The sequence below is a fragment of the Temnothorax longispinosus genome, chromosome 7 (assembly GCF_030848805.1).
Source record: "Temnothorax longispinosus isolate EJ_2023e chromosome 7, Tlon_JGU_v1, whole genome shotgun sequence".
In the NCBI taxonomy this organism is placed as follows: domain Eukaryota; kingdom Metazoa; phylum Arthropoda; class Insecta; order Hymenoptera; family Formicidae; genus Temnothorax; species Temnothorax longispinosus.
Window position 1 is genome coordinate 17,665,451 of NC_092364.1, and position 22,133 is coordinate 17,687,583.

Consider the following 22,133-nt stretch of genomic DNA (forward strand, 5'->3'; position numbering starts at 1 on the left):
TAAAGATGATCACTTATTAGTATAATATAGATATATTCCGTACGATGATGAGTACAGAATATCCGTTTCATTGATGTCATGTTTTGTTAGGGGCCACGAGAGAAAAGAAGAAAAAAAAGGTAGAAAAGGGTCAACTATACGGCGTACGTCGCGGATGCGTTCCTTGTTTTACATATCTGATGAGCGATAAAGATAGAATGATGCGCTAATAGCGCTCCGCCAAACCGCACCCCCGCGTACGTCGTATGTGGGGGCGCGTTATGGGGCGAGGAGAACGCTCGGGGATGGTGAACGCCTGCGCCGGCTGGAGTTGCACCCTATATAAGAGGCAACACGTTCTGAAGAGCGATACTCACATTTGGAAGCCCGCGTCGCGAAGGACAAGCTGATCGTCACACCAACGAGAAGATGATGGGATTCACCAGAAATTACCTCGTCAGCCTGTTCCTCTACATCTCCATTGTCAACGAGATTCGCCAGCCCGCGGTGAGTGGTCCCTCGCGAAATTGTCAGTCTTCCCCCGCGACGCGAATACGTTCGCTTTTTTGTAATGCCGGACTTGAAAATCCGGAACTGTTCTTTATTTAATTTAAATAAACGGTTAAATAGGCAATATAAAATAATTTTTATACATTAGAGAGTTCTGTCGAAGTATCGATTGAGAATATTTGAAATTGCCGTGCAATCTAACGATAAGGATAAGCTTAGATTCGTCGTTTTTTCCTTCAGCTACGCGCTTTTTGATATTGAGTGAATTTTCTTCAGAAGAATGTTTAACTAAGATAGTTTTTGACATTTGACACAAAGAATAACTTAAAGAATGTTCATTATCCTCTCTATCCTTAAATTAAATTTCAGTTAAACGGAATTCACGTAAAAAAAATTTTTGTAACAGCTTTCTTTAGTATAGCTCCTTAGAACTTATGTCGAAATCTTGTTTCCTTAATAATAAAATTAATTATAAACATTATTTTATCTATTTCGACTTTTAGTGAGTAAAACATTTTAGAATCATGTTCGATAATACATAGATGAACATGAATCTAAAATGAAAATTACTTATAAACATTATTTTATCTATTTCGACTTTTAGTAAGTAAAACATTTTAGATTCATGTTTGATAAAGGATATTTTGAGTCTCTATATGTTACGTATATTTTATTCGTGTTAATTTTTTGGAGGAACGTGCATGGTATACAATGTGTTTGGTTTTTTTTTTTCAATTAAATCGGAAAAAAAATAATTTAGTCAATGCGCATTTCATTCATCTTCTATCGTTGAACTGACCTTTCGGCCGACTTTGATGAGATGATCCAGCGATTGCTTCAAGCGAATAACGTGTTTACTACGTACTTGCGGATAAAGGAATGTTCGGCAGGCACTTGGAGTATGCACTTGCAAAATTGCAAACTCGCGTCGCTTTATTGCGGTTTGTATCCAAGTTGTTGTGAGAAATTCCGTAACGATTAATTACATCCTCGCGACGAAAATTCGCGCGAGCGACGAAAGACATTCGCGATATGACGCAAGATTTGAAATACGTCGAGATTGTCTTTCTCGGTAAGAAAAAAAATATCACGGAAAGAATGTAAAGATATGTTACAAGAAAAATATTGAACGTTCGATTTGCATACGTGCTCGTTTGACTGGAACGCAGATAAAATCCTCCGTCGCTTAATATTATGAGATTACGTATAAAAAAATGTCAATGTTACCCCATGTTACTTACATGATTCCGGAATGCAGATAAAATTTCTTACCCCTCAGTTTCACAGGACGTGAGCTGTAGAGCCCGTTAAGATAAAAAAAGACGTAATGGATAGCGGTCCTTTTGCATAAGGAGCGTCCGGCGGTTTTAGAAAACATTTTCCATCTCCTTTGCCTCTCACGTTTTAACGTTACCTCATATCTTGTCAGATTTTTACGCAACCAGCTGTATTGTTATACCCGTCGTTTTTCGCGTACCAAGTTTAGGAACCTACCCGGTGCGGTGGCGAGAGACAAGCGCGTACATCATCTACAGCGGACGATAGTCGAAAGGAAGATGCACAAGGGAGAGCGTACACGCCCATTTCTCTTTGTGCATTCAAAATATCGGGTAGAAATCGTACACGAATCTCGAATAATGCGAAATTCCAGTTTTTCGGGCTAGTGCTTGCACTTTTAGACAATTCGTGAGACACGACTTGTCGGGGATGTTCCCGTTCGAGTATAGAAAATTCAAGGATCCATCCTCGGGATGTAATAAGCTGGCATTCAGCACGACTATCCTGCCGTTGATGCTTTTAAAGAGCTTGACAAATCCGACAAAGAGAATCGGTTGTTCGAACGGATTATACCTTCGAACATACGTCGGCGTATAATTAAAAACCCTAAAAATTAACGGATCCATCGATCGCGGTTACGAAACGGACCTCGCTTATTGCGATCCCTCGTAATTGGTTTTAAAGCGCCAAAGCCATTTCGAAAACAAAGACGCTTTTCACAGAGAGCTTTTTTTTCAATATGTTCAATTCGTGTTGCATTAGTTTGCGGTTTTAAAATTGTCCGTGTGTGCAGTAGTATTTTTAGTAATACTTAAAAGGTCAAGTAAATTACGTTTTTGTAATTAACAAAGAATTTTATATTGATATAAAATATCTCTGTTACACAAGCTATTTAAGAAACACCTTGAAATACTAAGTATCCTTTTTCTCTCCCTTTTACGATATTTTACTTCTTTTGATAATAATGGAAATGTACAATTTAATGTAATATGCGAACAACTTTGCGACAGATTGTATGACTTTATCTTGTCAGAATATCAGATAAATCTTCTTATTAGTTCCTCGATCCTTTGTTAGCTGTACTTGGTACTTGTATTCTAATTACGGCAGATTATGCGCGAGCAAACAGACTCTAGCAGTTTTTCGCATACAGAGAGAAAAAATGGGTGTGCTTGTAATTCTTCTTCAATCACGCACTTTTAACGATGCGTAGACCGAGGGAGAACCGAAAGCCCCTTGGAATTGAAAAATGTCCTCCCGACCAGAAGTGGGTCAACGATCAAAGGAAATATTTACTGTCGATTTCAATAAATGTCTAAGTCTTGATATCAGAATTTAGTTCCGACTTAACGAAGAAATTACGGTTCGATTCCTCGATAAAATTGGAATTAAGCGATTTTAAAGGCATCCTCGCTGCGTTTTACATTAAATCTTTTTTGTAATTAACTATTGTGATTTTAAGATCTCGAAATTAAATTCATTGATTTTTAGAGTATTCTGTAAGCTGAGCGAAGAATTCCGTGGATTAATAATTTCCGAATGTACAGAGTAGGGACACATTATTTTGTTTACCTCCGCGACAGACTATTCGCATAATATACTTTGCCAAACAGAACGGCGAGCCGCAAGACCGAGATTCGGCTGTCGAGCCAGTCTTGTATGACTGAACTTTCTTAATATCACACTGTAAATTTGTCTAGGGAGCGGAATCCCTGCTTAGCAGAAACTAGAAACCATCATAGAGAACAACTTCGTAAGCCGCTCGCCAAATTACTCCTTTTCATTTTCATTTCTAAAAGTGGTATCTTGCCTCTATTTATCCTCCTTGGCAGATATGTTTTTCATCACGGTTTCCTTTGGTATCCTTTAGAAATCTGTGTTTCGTTTATCTGGCATCAAAGTCTATCTTAAATGACATATACTCCCAGATATCAGGGAGTATATGTTATCTAAAGACGTCTTAATGACATATTATTGACGTTAGAAACGTCCTTAAGACATTATTAATACATCATTTGACGTCACTTTGCTATTTGGGTTTTTATTCGAGTGATATAAAACTCAAAAGTAAATGCACATAGTAAGTGTATTCTGCCGCTTATATGCTGTCATTATAATGTCGTCGAAACAGATTGCGCTCGTTTAATCATGCATATTAATTTTTAGGAATTTAAATCTATATTTTTTTATTTAGCCTGTGTATAATTATATAGCTTTGTCGTGGCTCGGTATTCATAATTATAAATTAAATTGCCGTCATTAAAAAAGCTGGTGCAAATTGTTTTTTTGACAAGCATTCATCGCAAAATTAAATTGCGTTCTTGCGCGAAGGACCTAAAAAAAAAAAAGTTTTTAGACGAAGCCTTTCTAAGAAGACTTTACTTCTACCCTTCTGCGATCGACAATGGACGTTACGTCGCGAAAATTTCACGTCAAGAAAGGGTCCGAAGGTTGGCATCAATGGTAAAGATGTGGAGAGTCAAACCTGTTGCCTTCTTTATTCAGCGAGAGGAATGGGAAACGTCTTTAACGGCTCGTTTACACAAAGCGCGTTTTATTGATCAAAGTACGGGGCGCCGTGCTCTTCAAAGAGATCATTTCTCGAACATTTCCGACGTGGAATTCAATTAATTCCCTAAGAATGGCTACTTTTTTTCCCGGCATCACACCGGTTTATCATAAAACGCAAAATACTCGCAGAACGAAATTTCATTGTACTCCCCGCGAGATATAATAATATACCGTATACAATATCCGCTTTGTAATCATTTCTTCCATCGTATTTAACATAAAATTGGCGCGAGGTGTATGGGATTTAAAAATACATCTCGTTTGAAATACGGTTTATTAGAATTAAATTTGCTTTTACGAAAGCGGGGGAAGTCTGTCACGTTTCGTCAGAGACCGACTGACACGACGAGTATATATAAATTTATGAGATATTACAAGATATCGCGAACGTTCAGACTGGCGGCGAAACATATATGATGTAGCTGCGCACATTGTGGTGGTTTAAATAGCAGTGGGCGTTCTTAATCGACGAAAACAAAAGGCCAGCGGCTTTCACTGTGGTGTTATATGCACTATAGAAATTGGTCCGAGTGAAGGTGTTTCGTACGTGCACGGTGACGCGCGTTTGTGTGCAAATTACATTGTGAGGAGACGGCGCGATCTTCTTGAAAGGGCTCTTTTGGAAAAGCGCGAATTATTACTCACAATAACTCGTGCATCGTATATATATGTATATATATATATACGCAAAGAATAGTCTTTCTTACATGCAAACTTTAAAATTAAACACTTGCCTAAAATAGAACACAGAGAACCGATATTGCGGGGACATTTTTATCGTGTGATACATCAAGTAGCTCAAAATGCAAATTTTCAACTTCATATTTTATTTTTTCTTTATTCTCTTATCGATCAGAAATTATTCGCAAGTTAAACGACGCGAGAAATTAGATCGATATCGACAAGAGTCTCAATAGTACGTCTCCATTACCACTCAATGCGCACGCTAGATTAAGCATATGAAGTTAATCTTGGTCTATCTCGCTCGGAGAAGTTGAGAGCACTCGCGCTTTGTCTGGTATACGTCGTCGCCGTAATAGAATTAAAGTCAATTCGATTTGAAGTTCCCAAAACAGTTCTGGGAACTTCGAGAGCTCTTCGTCTTGTGTGTTACGTCCTCATATCCTCGCGAACGAGAATCCGCGGCGCGGCGCATTCCGTGTCGTTCCACTCGAAGTAGTCGAAGACGGCTGTGGTCAGACCGAGCGTAACATGCTTACTGCTGCTCCAGAAGCTCTCGCGTAATTAATATTTCTCTATTGTTCTCCGAGCTCTATATTATTCCCGAAAATCTCACTTTAAATTTTATTGTTATTCCCAAAAATCTCACTTTAAATTGTAGAATAAATTCTATTCATCAAAAGTTCTCGGAATATGAATCTTCTTAGAGATTATTTAAGACGTACTTGTATAAGATACATGTAGATTCTTTTCTTTAATGTACAATGTATATTAAAATATTAAATATTTAAATATTTCGTACGTTGTCTAGAGAGAATGAAATGGGTCAGTCAAGTTTTCACAAATTCAGCGAGATCGAAAGATCACTTTATCAATTCTCTAAATTACGCATTTTTTTCCGATGCGCGTCTTAAATATTTATGAGCGAGGAATTCGAGGAACGAAGAGCATCTTGTTTGCAGGACGTGTCTGATCATTTCGTCGTCGAATTCAGCCGTAATCAGTGCGAAGGTCTTCGATTCCGGGGTATCTGCGAGTCCTGTGTATATCTTCGATCAGTAATTTCCCTTCTACGCGGTCGTGACGAAAGCAAACGAGAGCAAAACGCGGTTCTATGCAAATCGAATTCAGAATTGTTCGCATCGCGCGCGCGCGGCTCGGCGCTTTCTAAATTTATTGGACTTTGCGCGCTCTCTCGACACCTTGAGTCTGCCTTTCGCAGTATAAACGGCGGCTTCGAGTAAAAAAATTTTCAATAAATGTCCGTCGTGCGACAAAACGGATCGCGCTCGCACGCGAAATGCGAAGAAGCGGCGAACGAATGTCACTGCGCGAACAATTACGTTCGAGCTTGCGGATTAATTAGAAAGTTTGATTCGCGCGCGACGCGAAACATTAATCATGTATACACATATGCATAAACGCGGCACTTGTTATCAACTAAAACGCGTCCGTCCCGCGCTCGCGGTGCGTCGCGTGATTTATCGTCGCCATTCGCACCATCACCGTTTCGCATGACGAATGACAAAACTATTGATAAATATAACAGAGATGCACAGCCTTCCCGAAACATGTGTATTTAATTGTACCATGCAGTTTGCGCGCGAGCGAATTCGTTTCGACATGATTATCAATATTCCGCGGACGCGCCGACAATATACGGAACGCGACACGGTGACGCTCGAGTCGCTCCGGCTGCTCCGATTACGTCGATCTTTAAATTACGAATATCCCGTACTAATTGCGCGGATGTCGAGTTCACGCGCGTGATATATGATTATCCGCGAATTCGTCATTTGCACGGCGAATTCGACGTTGCCGCCGTCACACGGGGGTCGGACACAAGTGTCTCTACCGCGCGGCGGTAAACTTTAAATGGATGATTAAAGTTGCCGAGCGTAATAAATGGCTTAAGTGATTAAAGGAGGCCTGTGCGCGCGTGATTAAGTTTACCGCGCGATACCGGGTGGCTCGTCGATCATAATACACCGCGTATCGATCGCGCGTTTCGCCGCGAGATCGTAATTCTCTCGTTGTCGTTCGAAAGAGGTGCAACTTTCGTGGAAGATTAATGTCGTTTGCCGAGCAGATGTACTCTAAGTTCTCAGAAGCTCCCGCGTTACGAAAAATCTCGGTGATATAACGGTTCTTTTATACGGCTTTTATACGGTGATATAACGGTTCTTTTATATTTGTCGCATGTGCTGTTTGAGTTTTGACTTGCCGTTCTGCTGCCCGCTCCGATTTTATGGAAAAAACGATAGTGAACTTGTTAGAGATGATCGGTGCATTTTATGTCTTATTGTTAGTAGCGCGATAAAAATTGAAGCCAATATTCAACGATAATTTAATACTACCAGCGATAAATTTGCTCTTAAAGAATATAACATTTCATAACATTTTTTTTTCTCTATAAAAAAAATAATATTTTTCAAACGCTGATATTTTTCAGACAATTTTTTCACGCTTATTCTATTGGATCTCGCAAACACACGCTCGCTATAGAATTCGTCGTTCAAATTGTTCCATCTGGATAGATTTCAAATTTAATTCGCGAATCTTACGCCGCAAATCGTTCCCCTTAATTAACTGAAAGCTTGCACCGTCCCGTACTGCTAAAAGGAAGCTTATCCGCGACGCCTCGTACGAACGAACGAGGCTCGAATGGCACGTATAAATGGAGGTCTCCTAATTTAGAAATCTCGTAATCCAGACCGAAAGGGCTTTCAATTGATATATAGTTAATTAACGCTTGGTCGAAAATTCCTGAAATAGTATCTGGATCGACAATTTCGGTAATTCGTATTTTTGCGTTTCATCACGCGAGTTTTGTTTCTGCCACTCTATTTCCATCTAATTTGCGAAGGGATATTAATGCCTGCACGGATTCGTTTTGTTTCTGCCACTCTATTTCCATCTAATTTGCGAAAGATATTAATGCCACGGATTCGTTTTACCCGAGAGTCACTTTTATTTTAGCTTCTCTCGGTACATTTTTGGCGATACCATTAAAAGTCGACCACCAACCCCGACGCGACGCGTGGCGTTGATGGATATAACTGTCTCTTCGGAATGGAAATGACCAGTCACGATCGTCGATACATCAATCGCGCGATATAAAGCATAAAGGGGACTCGGGGGCCTTCCTTCTTCCGGCTGGCCGTTTAGGTGCAAAAGTCGTGGACGAAGAATAGAAACGCAAAATCGATGAAGGACACGATTAGATCATGTGGGCGACCCACATCGTTACCGTCCCTTTTCGTCAAGCTCGGTCAATCGCGCCAAAAATATTTTTCGAGCGATCTGTCATTGAGAGGACCCTTCGCCGTACAATTTGTGCCATTTCCGAGAAAATGATGCCTACACGCCGCCGGCCGCCTCGTTAATCACCCCTGTTCACGGAAAACGAGCCGGCTCCGAACTTCGTACGTCCACACGCGTGGGACGATACGGAGGAGTCATTGATATAGCGACGTGATCTCTTTTATAATCTCGGTTACGTCACGAGAAAGTGACGTGACATACATATATCGTGGCGCATTCTTCGGAATAAAAAGCTCGGGTAAAGGTTGCATTATGGAAATAAATTGGATTACACATTTGCGGAGACTTTTGCCGTGTCGGATGAAAATAGAGCAAAACGCAACATAGAATCGAGACGAATTATGGTTTCTGATAACGAGACGCGGTGCTGCACGTGGCGCACGTGTCGCAAAAAGTATTAAGTGATACAAAAATAGCTCGCGTTGTCAGTTTGGACTGGAAGTGCCGGCATGTGAATACATCGCGGCGCGCGATTAGACTGGTCCGATGCAAATTTGAATACGCACGCAAGTTTTGATAATGCGATTAGCTCAACTAACGGTAGTTAATACGTCGATCGAGTGACTCGCCATCCAATGCGGCGGTATATATTATCGAGAATGTTATTAAAGTTATAGCTCCGCGTTGATTTTCCAGCTCGGTGTTCTAAACTCTCAGACAAACAGCTGTAATTCGACTTAAATATACCAGAGTTACCATAATATATTCTCTTATACACATTTTCCGGGGATAATTTGTGAAAATTCTGTTGTGCGGACGGCTTAGTGTCCTAGTAACAAGGTGCTCGGAAGCGATTTTGTTACAAAAAATGTTTGCTGCACCGACTCGTAGAAGACGAAGTTAAAAAGATCTCTGGTGAAACATTTCCCGAGTTAATTGCATTTTTAATTTAACACTTCTTGAACATCCATTATATAGAAATTAATTAGCATTTTTTATAATTAAAGGATAATTTGATTAAGTAAAATATTAATAAATGACTGCACTTTTTTATGAAACATGGCTTTTTTTAATTCTTTTTACAGGATTTTCATTTTGTTAAACAAATTATATTTATAACAGCGAGTAGAATGCTCGATAACATTTTGCGAGACATGCGTTACGCGTTGGAAGAAAAAAAACACGTCTGGCTTTTTGAAGAATCGAGGAAAGAGGTTTCGCTTTCTCTTCAAATACGATTTGCAGGGCAAGTGCGAATGCATGTAACATCGGTCAACAACGATAAAAACTTTCTCGAGAGTTCCAGCGCGCTCGAGTATCAAAAGTCTCCTCGTATCTGCTTATCAACCGTGTACGGCGATCCTCAGATTCGTCGTTCTTGCAAAACTACGAGGTTTTCATTTGTCAATATAGGCACACGTAACGGCTGGTTCGAAGTTCCATATAGACTTACTAGTAAAACTTACAGAACGCAGCTGTAAATCGCCCGTAAAAAAAGGGCTATATCGAAAGAATACAAATGCGTTCTTCATGCCGCATAAAAGAACGTATCTGCAACGTGACGCACGTTGGATGTGGCATCGACAAATCGGAAAACACTTTGTCACTCGCCATTGCGTCCCGTTTAAGTGCGCTTCGCATGTGTGTTTACAATTCTTTCGCGGATAAATTTTGTGCAGTTTGTAATTTCCTGGTTGGCAAAGCTTCCCTATTAAAGACAATTTTGAGTAGAAAATATAGCATGCGTGCAAAATGATATGACTACGCAATCTCCGGATAAATATTTATTATGTGTAATTGTATAACAAATTTATAATTTATTTTTCTGTTTTAAATCTCAATTCATATCATGTAATATTACACATGTATGCAGATCTCATGGCCACTTATCCTAAACATCATTTTAAATCGCAAATTTTAATTTGAATTTTATTTATCTGGAAAGAGCTATTCAAAATATTAAATTTTAAATTAAAAAAATTAAAAAATATACCGAAATAATCTATTGTTATTATCTCAATATCCACAATACGCACTTCAAGATTATTAAATAACGTTACCTAATTTTTCCTAAGTCGTTTCATTTTTTAGTACTCAAAGAAGGAAGATTGCTAATAATTTTATACAACGACGTTTCGTATTATATGGCCATCGATAATATTTCGTGCGTCATTTGAGACAAGCGAGAGATTTTTATTAGCCGGGGATCAAAAGCAAATCCACATATTTCCGTTGAAGAAAATACCTTTTAGAATGTATGAGTCCGCCAGATCCCCGATATTTCCCTGCGGAATTCATGCGGCGCGGTCACATCGAGAACTAAATTTTCTAAAAACGTTTACTTTGCCAATAAACTAACTTAAATGCAAAGACGTGGCACAGAAGGTGGAGCAGAGGGAAAGGAGGAACGGGAGCATCTGTTCAGGAGACACCCGAACGGGAAGATGGGCGATTGAATACTTTTGCTAACCAAATTTATACAAGACAGCAAGAATTTACATTGCCACATTCCGTAAGGGGTCCTTGCAAGCTGCGAAAGTATTCGAATATTGTGCTCGATGATCTCATAGATGCCAGGAGAAAATTCTATCTCCCGAAGAGCTATAGAGAGTTTGCCGATAGCGTGTGCGTCTTGGTGAAGGTACATCGGAAGGACAATTCAACCGAAATATCTGTATCACTAAATTGCTTCGCTCGAAAAGATCGGTAAATTGAGTTTCTCGTTATAACATGATAAAGTCGCTTTTAAAGATAAATCCGTACAATATCTGTACAATAATCTTTATTATCTTAATTATTTAATCGATTTTTTTCGGCAAATTTTCAATTATTTTTAATCACGAATAACTCTCTTTCCAGTGAGAAATAAAATTAAAATACAAATTTGCGATTTTAAATGATGTTTCGCATAAGTGGCCGTGAGTTTTGCGTACATATGTAATATCATATGAAATGAAATTGTCACGTATTCTGTCGACTGTATGATTTTTTGAGGATTTATGTCATATGTATTTGTACGCAAGTAAATAATAAGGTATACATTTCGCATGCAGTCATAAAAATTGCGCACCAACTTCCAATTCAGCTGCTAATTCGGATCCATGCTATTTCCTGTCACGCGTTTCGCAAGAGCGAGAGCAGAATTTCGGCTAGATTATCGAGGAAGTTAATACCTATAGTATTCAGCATGATGTAATTGGCGGAACGTGGGTTTTCATTACGGGATAAGCCACGGTGTAGTTTCCCTAGGAATTCAATTTGGTCGCACTGGCCAAGGACTACACGATTTAACATGCATCAAAGAGGCGGAAGGGTTTAATGAAACACGGCCCGGCCGTGATCTGCCGTAACACTTTCCTGCGTACGAACGAAAATTATCCCATGACCTTTCGCGGAGCGGAACAACCCCCGGAAGTGAGCTAATAATTAAACATTTACTTCATTAACCGCGCGAGGTGGAATTTTCGTGTTGCATGTTATGCAAATTGATTCGTGAGCGTTTTGCAAATAATTTAGTATCAACTTCAATAGTAATAAATAAAGCTTATTTGATTAAATAGGCGTAAATTGTGGTATTTTTTATGTATTTTATTATCGGAAATATAATTATATAAAGGTCAATATTATTGAAGGAGATTTTGTTAAAGAGAACGTAAATAACGGACGATAAACGAGATAAAAAATGCTGCAGCTGGACAGTGAAATTTCCGCAAATGTACGTACGTTTCTGCTACGTAAATCCGTTTCTCATATGCAGAAGCAAAATTTTACGATATGAAACGCAGAACGCAGCAGGTGCCGTATGGGTGTTCCGTCCTACATAGAAAATATTGAATTATTATATCTTCTTAAAACTGAGCTGTGAAGAATGGATTTTTCTATATCATGTTTTTCTACAACAAACTTCATAGATCCTTTCTCGAGTATAAATTTTCTTTATCTCTGACAGGTTTATATGCGAACTTCTTTATAGCGGCGTACTAAACTATTGCCCGAGACTCAACTAAATTAAACATTTCAAACATTCTGACAAAGTTTATCTGACATTTACATCTAGTGTTGCGGAGAAGTTTCTTTTGAAATTTGTTTCGCCTGGTAATTCGATATTTTACGTTTCAAAAGTCTCGAATATACCACACGGCATGGAAAAACTATCTCAATTTCCGTGAATATCGAAGTTTGTTTAAAAATTTAGTATTCGCGCTGTAAAATGTACTACAGATGTCACATGGCCTTCTGGTCGCAGACGTGCGTTATAATTGTAGCTATCATATGCAAGGCTTGACGTCATGCGCATCACCGAAATTGGGCTTGAAGCGTCACCAATCTAGCGCCGTAATAATGTTAATTACGTTATATGGGCCGGTGACAGATATTTCAAAATTACATTGTACCAAAATAATTGTTTACCCTCGTATCTTATTTGTATATATCAATCTCAATATCAATCAGCTTCAATTATCAATGATCTTCCTTGACTCGTGACAGTTTTACTGATTCTGTCGTATAAACTGTTTTCATTGAGAAATGTTTGATTTCTCTGATATTATTATTATTATTATTATTCTATTTCTATTTAATTAGGAGCGCGCTCTAAAATATGATAATTTCTTTATTACAGTGTCAAATATTTTGACGACAAATAGAATCATATATTCAATGTGCAACGCGTACGCTTTCATGTTCAAGGGATATTATCAAACGCCCACAAAGGCAGTTAATGTCAACGACATCTGACCGAAATTTGCAAACCGTTTCAGAGTTTACGTGAAGCTATAGTATTGCGAGGGGTACTTTGAGTCAGTTCCATTGGAACTAACGTAATATTTGGAGGTGGTGTAAATTAAATCAGAATGTCATACAATACCTGTGACGTTTATAAATCTCAAATAAAATCACTATAATTAGTGTAAATTAATACAATGAGCAAAATAAATCATCGTTATTAAGCATATTAATTGTGCATTATAATTTTCTATATTTTTTTTCGTCGTAGAATAATATAAAAGTTCGTTGAAATATTCAGTAAAATTTTAATTCTTCCATAAAAGTCACAAGTATATATATCGCCACCTATACTGAAAGATACGGATTTTATAGAACGCAATAAAAAATTTATTACCATTGCAAAACCTATACAAAAATGCTGATAACGCACATCACGGTGTTCTAACGACAGACGTCAAACGCCACGCATTTCCAGCACTTCGCGATATTCCGTTCATTATCATTCTCGCTCCGCGTACTCCCCGTAAACTACAGTGTAATATATCCGCGATCATAAACGCGGCGTGTCGCGGCATTTAATTCATCCCTGACACCGGTACGATCGTATAATTATAACACAGCTGGCACGTATTTCGCATATTATGTATCAGATTAATACGATTCATATCTCGTCGAATTTTCATAAATCTACGTGGACGCAAATCATAGTCGCCGATATCGCGCCGCGCAGCGCCGGTGCCGTCACGTTCTCCCTGAAAAATTAATGTCAAAACGTGACGGCCGCCTTGCGCGAGCCACGTGCACGTGACTCGGATTCACGACGATCGATTAAAACAGGATTTAACAGGGATTGTATAAACGTCCTGGCTACCTTGAGCGTTGTGGAAATAATGGGGATTGAAATGAAGTGGAATGCCGGAAACATCGTGCGGATCTCGTGCCGGTATTTTATTTCTCATAATAAATTCTACGAGCTTTGTTATCGAGCTGCTTTCATAAGCTTTATCCATCATTTGCTCCACTAATTTGGCGATTAACTTTTCCGCAGTACAAATATGTTTTTTACGATCTTTAACATTAAATGCTGATGAGTGTGTTGTACACAATTGAAATTCACGTCAAATTAAATTCAGCATGAAATTTATATTATATTGCATTATTACGCACAGATACACACAAATATAATGTTAGTACTTCAAGATTTTTATTTTTATTTTAATCAAGGAAGGCGGAGATAAAATGATTTTTAAGCTATTGATTTTAATAAAGTCGCAAACTGTCAATTTATTGTCAGTTTGTGAAAATGCGCGGCAGTTGAAGAATAATACGAAAACGATCGTGCTGTCAGCGAGAGAGCAAATCACCCGGAAATCTACCGCTTTCGAGATTTCCAATAAAATACAAAAAGGCATCGATCCTTCCTGCATTTTATTGTGCGCATTTTTTGGGCGCTCCAGTTCGTGAGCTCCAACTGGAGTGTAACGTGTATTTACGCGATATTCTCTAGGGCATACTCATGCGTGATATTAGGCTTCGTCGTTCTTTAGAAACGTATCTGTAGGAAATCTAATGAAATTGTGTAACGGGAATCGACAAATTCGACGATGCCGCAGACAAATGTCCATGATTTATCAGATATTTCTATTTCCGTACTTTTCTTATGTTATTTCTATTATCGGAATTTATTGCGACGTATTAACAGTTATGTAAGCGCCGATAATATTTTATATCATGCATATAATATAATATATCATTATCACATACGTTAATATCATCACATATAACGAAATATCGATGATGTAATTATATATCGATGTGTATACCAGGTAAAAAAGAAAAGATAGGAAAGAACATTAAGAATATGAATAAAAAAAAAAATTTCTGGATTCTTTTTATCTCGAAAAGTAACACGCAAAGAAAACTCATTGATCCGTGACCGATCCATAACTCGCTCCAGGTGACGTGCGAGGACGAGGAAGGCAGCCAATGCATACCAAAGAAGATCTTCCTAGCGTTGATGCGTTTGCCGGAAGTCAACTCGAATCTGGCGGCGTACTCGAGGACGGCGAGGATTATTCAGGAGGCGAAGAACCATGACGACATGGCTCACCTGAAGGCTCTCAGTTCCGAGGAGAACGACGACGAGATCTGTATACCCGGCGGCGTTTACCTGGAGCTCTTCAGGGATCCGGCGTTACGTGGACATCTCAGCGTCATGGCGCGTACTCATAAGCCGCCCGCATTTCCCGGACGTTTTCTCGACGACAGCGAGGAGGTCGATTCGCGGGACCTGATACCCGAATCGGAAAAACGCGGTCTCGCTATCCTGGCGAAGAACGGCGATCTGCCGGCCACCACAAACGAGCGCGAGGACGACAGCGATGACGAGGAGAAGAGAAGCGTCTCTTCGAGGTATGCAATATTTTCTGACCTTTCCGACTTTTGAACGCGTAACTTAACAATTCTGAACAGGAAATAATTGATCTCCGCACGAAGGGATGCCGCGATTTCTAAATGAGAAAGTTAGAAATCATTATATTTTAATAATTTGTTGACCATCGTTATAAATAAATAATTATTTTGTAATAATTTCACGTTAATTTTATATTATTAAAAATTTTATTAGCAGAGGAGATAAAAGGAGCTAACGAACCAAGCAAGGTGTACGTGCTAGTAATGTATTTACAAATTTAAATAATAATGTGACAAATGGATTTCGACTTGTAATAAGGCCTTTAGTGCGTTATAACAAAATCCATCACTTACAAACTAATCTGATTTCGTGTAATTTCTTATAGGCGTCGCTTAATTCAAGTCTTACAATTAGAATATTATTTGCGCATTTAAAATTAATATTATTCAATTTAACGTTAGATGAACGATAAAACAGATTGGTATTGTTGTGTGATTTAAACATGCTTGAAAATGTTATTACTATAAAAAAATTACGTGTCCATGCCATTCAGTCCCCCGAATTAATCGATTTGTCGAATTAAGCGGCAATGTGGACGAGCTGGTGCGCGAGTTGCTGGACGACGAGTACCGTCGACGAGCGCCCAGGATTTACGACTACCTGGCCGAGCTGGACCCGGAAGTGGCCGAGTATCCGTTAGACAAACGTAACGTCGGCTCCCTGGCGCGGGACTTCGCATTACCTACGGGCAGACGTCACATCGCCTCGGTGGCCCGCGAATACGGTTTACCGAGCGGCAAGAGGAACATCGGCTCCCTGGCTAGGCAGAGCATCCTGCCTCAGGGCGGCAAGAGGAACGTCGCTTCTCTGGCGAGAGACTCCATGCTGCCGCAGACCGGTAAGAGGAACCTCGCCGCGCTGGCCAGGGACTCCGCTCTGCCCTACGGCAAACGATATCTCGGCTCGCTGGCGCGAAACGGTGGCTATCCGGTCCGCGGATACGACGAGGGTAAGCGCAGCATCGCTTCGTTGGCCAGAAACGCCGATTGGCCCGGTTACGCGAAGCGGGGCGGCAGCGCGGCAGGCAGATTGATCGTCCGGGTGCTCAACCGTCACGGGAGATCCCTGAGCGACGACCGCGAGACGCACAACGAGCCCTTGGACCTCCAGCAGCTCATCAGGCAAGGCAACGGGAACGACGCCAAGGCGAATGTTGCCGGCAACTGGCTCACCCCCTTCAGCGTCTCGGAGGATCTCGACGAGAGCAGGGCGAAGAACAGATCGAACAGGAGGATCGACGCCGCCGCGGCCTCGCAAACGAGGCACAAACGACAGATCGACTTTTCCGACGAGTACCCGCTGCCCGTCGTGCAGAACACCAACATGTTCGATTACGAGGACATGCTCGAGGAATTAGCCGATCGTTATCCGAACGCGGAGAAAAGGTTCATGGGTGAGTAAATTCGCGACGTTACGGTTCATATTTATCCACGGGAGAGATCCCGCGGGAATTTATTTTACATCTCTGATACGTGTGAAACGTGACATTTTGGTCGGTATTAATTTACGGAAATCTCGTAAATCTTATTTTAACATTTGTAACGCAAGAGAAAGGCTATCGATTTCAAATGTCATAGCGTCACCGCGGATGATTTATTGCGCAAGGATGCTTTACGTGGGTAAAATTCAATTTTGGTATTTTCCTTCCGATCAATATTTAAATTGGCTGATTGATTCGCCAGCCAGGATTCGCGTTAATCACATTTTTTTTCCCTTCGCACCCGCGACGCGTCCATGGCGCGCCGTCGCGCGTTTAGCAAAACTCCACATGATGAGCGTAGGGATGAAGTAAGCTTTGCGCTGCGACGAGTCGACACCGTCTGTTGTCAACCATAACTCTGTCGAGAACAGGTTCCGCGCCGGAGGTGCCGGCCGACTCGAGCTACCCTGAAGTATTGCAACCGAGTAAGAGACATATCGGGGCCCTCGCACGCCTCGGCTGGCTCCCGTCGTTCCGTGCGCCACGATTCTCTCGGTCGCCGCGATATCTGGTCGAAAGGTCAGGCCGTTAAGGCAGCCGCTCTCTCTCTCTCTGTCTCACACTCTTTCTCCGTTGTCCCTCTCGCCGTTGTTCCTCTTCTCCTATACCTCGGTGTGATGTCAACCACGTTTTCGCCAGTACCTGTGTAAACTCAAGTAGAGCTCTACCTGCAGACTGAGAAAATATGTCATATCTATGTGTGTGTTGTGCCAGTAACGACAGATCTATCAGCCACGTCACGTCACGTCAATGATAACCCACCAAATACCAACAACCACCTATCACCATCTACAAAATCACCACGTACAAAACAAAAATGTTCTCCAATTGTGTCTTCTTCTTCTACTACTACTACCACCACCACGATACAACCCCGGGACTCATCACGGTAGTTGGGTGTAACAATGTCTCGATGTATAGTGTCTCGCTGTTAGAGACTAGCGGCTATATATATTAGATCGTTAGAGCGTTGACAGTAGATCGATGTTAGACGATTAGACGGCGTAGAATCGGTGTACATAGTTTGCCACGTTGATTCGGTGTTTTAATTAGTAATTCTCAATGTCTTATCGAATGGTTCTCAACGTTAATTAATTTTTACCCTTCCAAAAATACTAATTTAATCGTTGAAAAATCACGAACGAAGGGTGTGATTTATATTCGGGGAATTTTTACCTCTCCCTATATATTTTTACAGCTTTCGAACTATCACTTGACTCAACTGTTGGGAACCATGAGTGCCGCGTGATGCGGCATTTTTCTAGATACTTTCAAAAGTGCAGTGTTACATCGGAATGGTTTTTATGTCGTTTCATTTTTATTTTAGTGATCCGCGCGACGTGATTTTTCAGCGAAGAGGTAACTCGTGTAATCGACAGACGGGATTAAAAACCATTGCTGAAGGACACTGTGTAATGCATTGGTATTAGCTGTTCAATACGTTGAAAGTTCCTGCGCTATCGGAATCTTTCTGATGAAATCATCAAATATTAGACTTATCTAAAAAAAAAAGGGAAAAATGTCGGATAATCGTATTAATTAATGCAAATTTTTATGCTGTTTATACAAGGTTCTTCAAAAAAGTGTTAACACTGACTTGTGTTATCGATAACAGAATCGATAACATAAGATGTCTTCATTGTTCACCGTCATTAAAATGTGCAAGATCTTTGACAGAAAATTACAAATGTGATCATCTAGAGAACATTCCAAGAGCGTATTAACAATAATGGTGAACAAGTGGAGACTCTTTGAAGACAAAATATATTTTGTTACTTGTGTTATCAGTTCTATTTCTTTAAAAAAAATTACATCCATATATAAGAGTTAACATTTCTTTGAAGCACCCTGGATATTTATCTTCTTCGTAATTTTTTTCTACAAAGAAAAGCATCTTTATAGAAAAAAAATTGAAATCTTATATAAACAATTAACAGCTGGTGTGCATGAATGAACATTTGTTATTATCAACTTTTTTCTGTCATTGTTTCCGTAAGATAAGTGCCCGTGCTGACGCTATATCAGCACCGCGCGCTATCGATTAGTTGCGTGTTGTTTAGAATTGATCCCATTGTGTGTGTGTGGCTGTCGTACGCGCGGCATTCTGCGAGACGTAACGAGGGCGCAAATGAATTTCAGGGAGGATTCCGCAGATGGGTCCTCGTCCAACTACACCCCCAACGCGTCGGCTCGGTCGCTAAGACCGATCATCACCCCGAAAGCCCGCTACCTGCAGTCCCTCCACGGAGATTGTCGACATGGCTTCCAGAGGTACCTGTTACCGGACATCGATAACTTCCTGCGGACGTCGAACTCCCGCGTCGCGTCCCACTCCATGTAAAAACCCTCGCTTCGCTGCTCGTCCCGGGGCGACGACGCGACGCCGTACAAATTCCATTACATCGGACTCACGCGTTTTTACTCACCTTAACCGTAAGGGGATTGAGGGGGAAAAACGGATGTAAATATTTGGATCTTGAGTCTGACGTCCTTCCTTACTGGCCACCGATCATCCCTTGTCAACGGTAGATATCTACGAATATATATATAATATATTATATATCTCAATCATCAATGATTAAATAATGATTTGTCAGGTAATAATCTATCAGCTAATAATACTCAATCATCAATGATTAAATAATGATCTCTCAATTAATAATCTATTCAGCGAATAATAATAATAATATGAAAAAAATTGTTGAAAAAAGAAATTGAGATCAGAAAATCGAAATTAGGAACGATGGAACGGAAGTGAGGAAGTCCGTCACGCAATGTAATCAGTCTACAGACTTATTGAGAAGAATTGATCTTGGTCGCAAACAGGGCCGTGCGAAGGGGAAGGAAGGAGCGAAAGAGGCCCAGACCCCTGACAATTTGGCGCCAAAAACTATTCTAACAATTAAACTTTTGTTTGACTGCAAAAGGAGGACCGCCAAGTTTATCCTATACGCCCCGAGCGCAGTTTTCTCTTCGCACGATCCCTGATCGAAAGATCCGTCGATGGACAATAAGCTTACTGCTCGCCGACAATAATTCACGTAATCCTAATGTGACGCCTTAAATGTGCCGTCTGTGTCGAACAGATATTTTAAACCCATTATACAAAAAAAGTAAAAAAAAAATCGTACGTCTAAAAAGGTGATAACAACAATTCGCAGAAACAGATTTCTCTCTTAAAAATAATCCTAATGTGACGCCTTAAATGTGCCGTCTCTACTGAACATATTTTAAACCGTTATATGGAAAGCGTGCGTCTAATAAAAAGAGATATCAATTCGCAGACAGATTTCTCTCGCTTAAAACAAGTAAGAAATAAAAAAATCTTTCCTCCGCAGTTATACAAGTTTTTGGATGTTCTGGATGTTATGTAAAAGGGCTTTTGGCTTTTGTCAACGATAGTCTCTAAATTTACGAATTTCTGTGAGCATTCACGTTTCTCTTGATATTTGTATATCTCGATATTCCTCCTAATGTCGATGTATAGCAAACGTATCTGCCGTGACTTTTGTAATTCGTATCTTCCGCAGCAAGGCGAGAAATATCCTTGATCTCGACGGAATAACAATAATATGTAACAACGATCGGTCGGCTCACGGTTCGGGATTTGGCATTGGTCTGCGCGATCATTAGCGATCGCTTAATATCGATATCATTGATAAATTACTTTCGGGCGGTTCATCGAGCAATATACCTCGTGATCCTTTCGTTTCTCGTCGTTCGCGACGATATGAACAAACGAGGAGGGAACGAGAGAACCAACTTGACCGTTAATTTAACGATAAATCATCGAGAGATCGAAATATTTTATTCCGCCGACGCTTTCCATTTAAACGAGCGCAGTTGCGGCTGTACGTTGCTTTGATGATTGTTATTTAGCTCGGGCTTCACCGATAAATCATTGCGAGATCGAAATATTTTGCACGCCGACGCTCTCGGCGAACCGAAAGATCGTAAAAAAAAGAGGATAAAAATTCGCGTGAGTTAATTCGGCGACTGTTACTTAGCGAAAGCGTAAATCGCCGTCGAAGTGTTCAAAAAGTGGTGCGTTTGCTCGCAAATAGAGTAGCTCGTAGTTGCGAAACACGATACGACGTCGACGATCACATTAGATAATCGAGAAAACTTGTCGTTATTCTCCAGATATTTCTCACCATGTTACGATCAATACTTTCCTTGTCGTGTGATTTTTAGGTACTTGTGATGTTAAAAGCCATATGCAACGAATATATATTCATTACATTTGTTTGTTGCTTAAAAAAACATATTTGCTTGAAGCTAAGTATGACTATTACTTTCGTTGAAAGAATAAAGCAACTTGTAATTTTTTTTACAATTTTGGAATTTACGTGGAAAAGGATTTATTAAAGGAAAGGGAAATATGAAATGTATCTATTAATTTACATTACTTCTCTCTTTTATCTCTTGTCTCTTTTAGAACCGGATCATAAAACTTAAAATATATACTTAACTTGACGATTTCCATTTTTACAAATAGCATTATTACACGAATGTCTTTTTTATGATGAATCCGATTAAAAACGTTGCAGTCGCGGAAGCGTTCAAAGACTTTAAAACAAGAAACAAAGAAGATGACAGACATTTGTCATGTAACTTAAATGTAGAGCACCATTTCGCGGTGCCATCCTTGTCCCTCGTCTACGAATGTTGTCTCATTGTCATTTTCGTTATTTTCTTTTCAAAATCCTATAACCACGGCCGTGAGAATCACGATCGTTCGTACACACGCGTGCTAAATCGACGAAGCCAAGGAAATAATCTCCGTGAGCGTAGTAACATATGTACGGTGTAAATGCCAGATTAGTGCTCAGAGCTTTTGCGAGCTCGATGGCGATAACGCGAATTCAGTTTCATCCTAGTCTCCATTGTATCTCATTTAAATATTGTTAGAAACGTCGTTGTGTAACATGTATGGTATTGCACGTATACAATCGAAATACGCTCGATGTCATGGCATCTCATCGGTCTATCATTACTGTGGATGACATATAAGTCTTTGTCGACTTCTCTTTAACTTTACGACTTAAAGTACTATGTGTTTGTCTAGACAATAATGGTGGATAACCGAAGTGACAATAAAACGATAATAATATTGAAATAATAAACTTGATTTTCATTCCGCAAGCGAAAATACTTTTGCCCTGTTTT

At 40.0% G+C, this 22,133-nt stretch overlaps 1 protein-coding gene across 2 annotated transcripts; it reads left to right on the top strand.

Moving 5' to 3' along the window:
- The first annotated feature begins 337 nt into the window (after nucleotides 1-337).
- Nucleotides 338-21,513, top strand: Nplp1 (Neuropeptide-like precursor 1). 2 transcript variants are annotated; one of them, XM_071783026.1, is made up of 5 exons: nucleotides 338-486; nucleotides 14,969-15,423; nucleotides 16,009-16,877; nucleotides 17,336-17,483; nucleotides 19,104-21,513. In XM_071783026.1, exons 1-5 carry the CDS (start codon nucleotides 409-411, stop codon nucleotides 19,303-19,305), a joined length of 1,752 nt encoding a protein of 583 aa, XP_071639127.1. In that variant the 5' UTR covers nucleotides 338-408; the 3' UTR covers nucleotides 19,306-21,513. The 2 variants fall into 2 exon arrangements, with proteins under 2 accessions (XP_071639127.1, XP_071639128.1); XM_071783027.1 differs by lacking the exon at nucleotides 17,336-17,483.
- The last annotated feature ends 620 nt before the right edge of the window (nucleotides 21,514-22,133 follow it).